The 2,655-nt window shown below is 39.9% G+C and overlaps 1 protein-coding gene across 1 annotated transcript; it reads left to right on the top strand.

Moving 5' to 3' along the window:
• Window positions 1-1,287: 1,287 nt before the first annotated feature.
• Window positions 1,288-2,412, top strand: LOC133866025 (protein PAL OF QUIRKY-like). The gene is made up of 2 exons (XM_062302593.1): window positions 1,288-1,568; window positions 1,697-2,412. The coding sequence occupies exons 1-2, from the start codon at window positions 1,412-1,414 to the stop codon at window positions 2,149-2,151; spliced, it is 612 nt and encodes a 203-aa protein (XP_062158577.1). The 5' UTR covers window positions 1,288-1,411; the 3' UTR covers window positions 2,152-2,412.
• The last annotated feature ends 243 nt before the right edge of the window (window positions 2,413-2,655 follow it).

Genomic DNA, 2,655 nt, shown 5'->3' with positions numbered 1-2,655 from the left:
AAGCATGGATGATGGACTCCTCCTGAATTTTGCAGCAAGGGCACAAATCATCATTCACCACTCATTTCCTCAATAAATTTTGTTTAGTAGGAAGCAAGTTTTGACAAGCTTTCCAAATAAAGATTTTTAAAGAATTAGGAGCTTTAATAGCCCAAAGCTTTTTTCAAAACTCATCTCTATTAGGATTGGTGAAACATTTCCCTTATTATCTTCTCATCAACTCTAACCTCAAATGATAGGCACTTCTAACAGAAAACATTCAATTATATGTACCATTACAAATAATTTTATACGGAGGCAGGGAAAAAAGCATAGATATTTGGCATCTATTACAGGTACGCCCAAGTTCCTAGGAGAATTATTACTTTGTTCTTGACGATTTATTCTTCTTTACCATTTCTATCATTTTTCGATTTATTTACTTCGTTCTTTTCAATTTTTTTTTTTTAAAATTTTCCTATCAACCAATAACTGTCGGTTATTACATATGTGGTTAACTAACTATCCGGTTTTAAGCTTTAGTCAATAACCAATAACCGTAACCGAGTTTTCATCACTAATGAGAGGAATCATGTATTTCTCAACTATTGTTTCGAGATGATACAACCGTTGAGGTGAGTTGAGAAGCCTAACTGGCCAGGATTAGTAGCCAAATAAAATGGGTTATTTATACTCGCTCAATGGATTTGATCCGACCCATCATTAGGTGCTTAACAACTTTTAGTTCTTTTTAAATCCTTCAAAGTTCTTTCAGCACCCAAACGAAGGATTTAAGTTTAAATACTTACACCTTTATAGTTATTCTATGCGCATAATTTCTTAAAGAGTAATGGTTTAACATCACCAAAACATATAATTTTTTATTACTTTGTTTATGTAGTAAGGTGGTCCATAACCTTAATTTATTTAAAAAAAATTAAAAAATCAAAAAAAAAATCAAAAAATTATATCTTTAAGTGATGATACATCATTACTCTTTTTTAAATTACTTAGATTTAGATTTATGATTTATCTCAATCTCATTTTTTATGAATTTAAAAACACAAATAAAAGGAAGAAAATCGGGGGCCAAACAGTAAATTGACTATTAAATCTCGCTATCTCTCCGAAATCAAATATTAAACGAAAGGCCGTTGAAGACGAAAGAGTGGGGAGATTATAAAATATATTGGAGGTATCCGTACCTGTTAACCCCCTATGGGCCACGGAGGAATCTGAGTGACGTAAGCTGACCTCCACCTCCCCCTTCCCCACTCTCAAGCAAAAACTCTATAAATAAGGCGCAAAGGGTACCATACATAGGCTTGAAGACGCCACTCCATAAGCATCTTCGAGGCCCTCTCTCTTCTTCTCCTCCTCTCTGTTCTCTAAACTGGAAGCCATTCGTCTTTTACCCAAGCCACAGAAAAGCATGGTCGGACCTTCACTCCACACCCTGAAACCCACCCCAATCAAATTCCTCTGTAGCTACGGCGGCAAAATCCTCCCCCGTTATCCTGACGGCAAGCTCCGGTACGTCGGTGGCGAAACCCGTGTCCTCGCCGTTGACCGCTCCATTTCGTTTGCCGGTTAGTCAAATTAATTTTTTTGTTTGATTTTTTATTAGTTTGAACGTATAATTAAGAGGAAGAGAATATGTGGATTGCGAGAAATGATTCAGAGTGAGATTTGTGAATTGTGGTTATGTGTGGTACAGAGCTGTTATTGAAGCTCGGAGAATTGTGTGGCGCATCTGTGAGCCTTCGTTGCCAATTGCCTACGGAGGACCTTGACGCTCTGGTATCGATCACCTCCGATGAGGACCTCGCTAATCTCATCGAGGAGTACGACCGAGCGGCATCGCCACCGTCATCTCTGAAGATCAGAGCGTTCCTTTCGCTGCCCAAATCCACCAAAAAAACCATTCCTTCTCCTCCTCCATCGGCTTCATCTTCATCCAAATCGTCGTCGTCGTCGTCTTCGGCGTCTCAAAGTCCCACCGTTTCCACGACAAGGTTTTCGGTGCCGGTGGCAGACATGTGCCTCCGTCAGATCTCAACGCCGGTAGTGTTTCAGAAACCTGCCCCGAAGACTCATCCTCATTGTGCTTACCGTGCTCATGGAAACCCTAGGCATATCTATCTCATCCACAACGGGAACCACTGGCAATAGCCCCCAAACTGATGGGAATTGGGACTACAACATATGCGAAGCAATCTATAAAGGAAACAAGAAAAATTACTGCTGCAAACAGCAAAACCAAAATTCAAAAGCTTTCCGAGTTTCATATATATATGTCTGTGTGAGATGTACTGGGACTGTAAATCGTTGAGAAGGATTGCTTTTGATCCGTCGCCATTAATGAATTTCAGTCCAATTAGTTTTTTTTTTTCTAAAAAAGAAAAAGAAAGTGGTGGTGAGTTTTGTTCGTTTCGTCCTGTTTTGGATTCCATAAGCCATTATTTTCGCATGACAGATTCCATGGCCACTGCCCATTTGCCGTAAGGTTCCGTTAAGCGCCGTTTTCCATTGCTTACGTAACCGTAACAGCCGGTGCCGGTTTGTTTTGTTTGTCTGTTTCCCTTTCAAAGTCCGCCGTATTTGTATGCGCCACGTTGCCTCAGCCATCTTTTAGCTGCCACGTGTGTGTTGTGTTTGGTCATTGCGTTTGTCCCA

Source organism: Alnus glutinosa, chromosome 1 (assembly GCF_958979055.1).
Source record: "Alnus glutinosa chromosome 1, dhAlnGlut1.1, whole genome shotgun sequence".
Taxonomy (NCBI): domain Eukaryota; kingdom Viridiplantae; phylum Streptophyta; class Magnoliopsida; order Fagales; family Betulaceae; genus Alnus; species Alnus glutinosa.
This window is presented reverse-complemented; position numbering and strand designations above follow the sequence as displayed.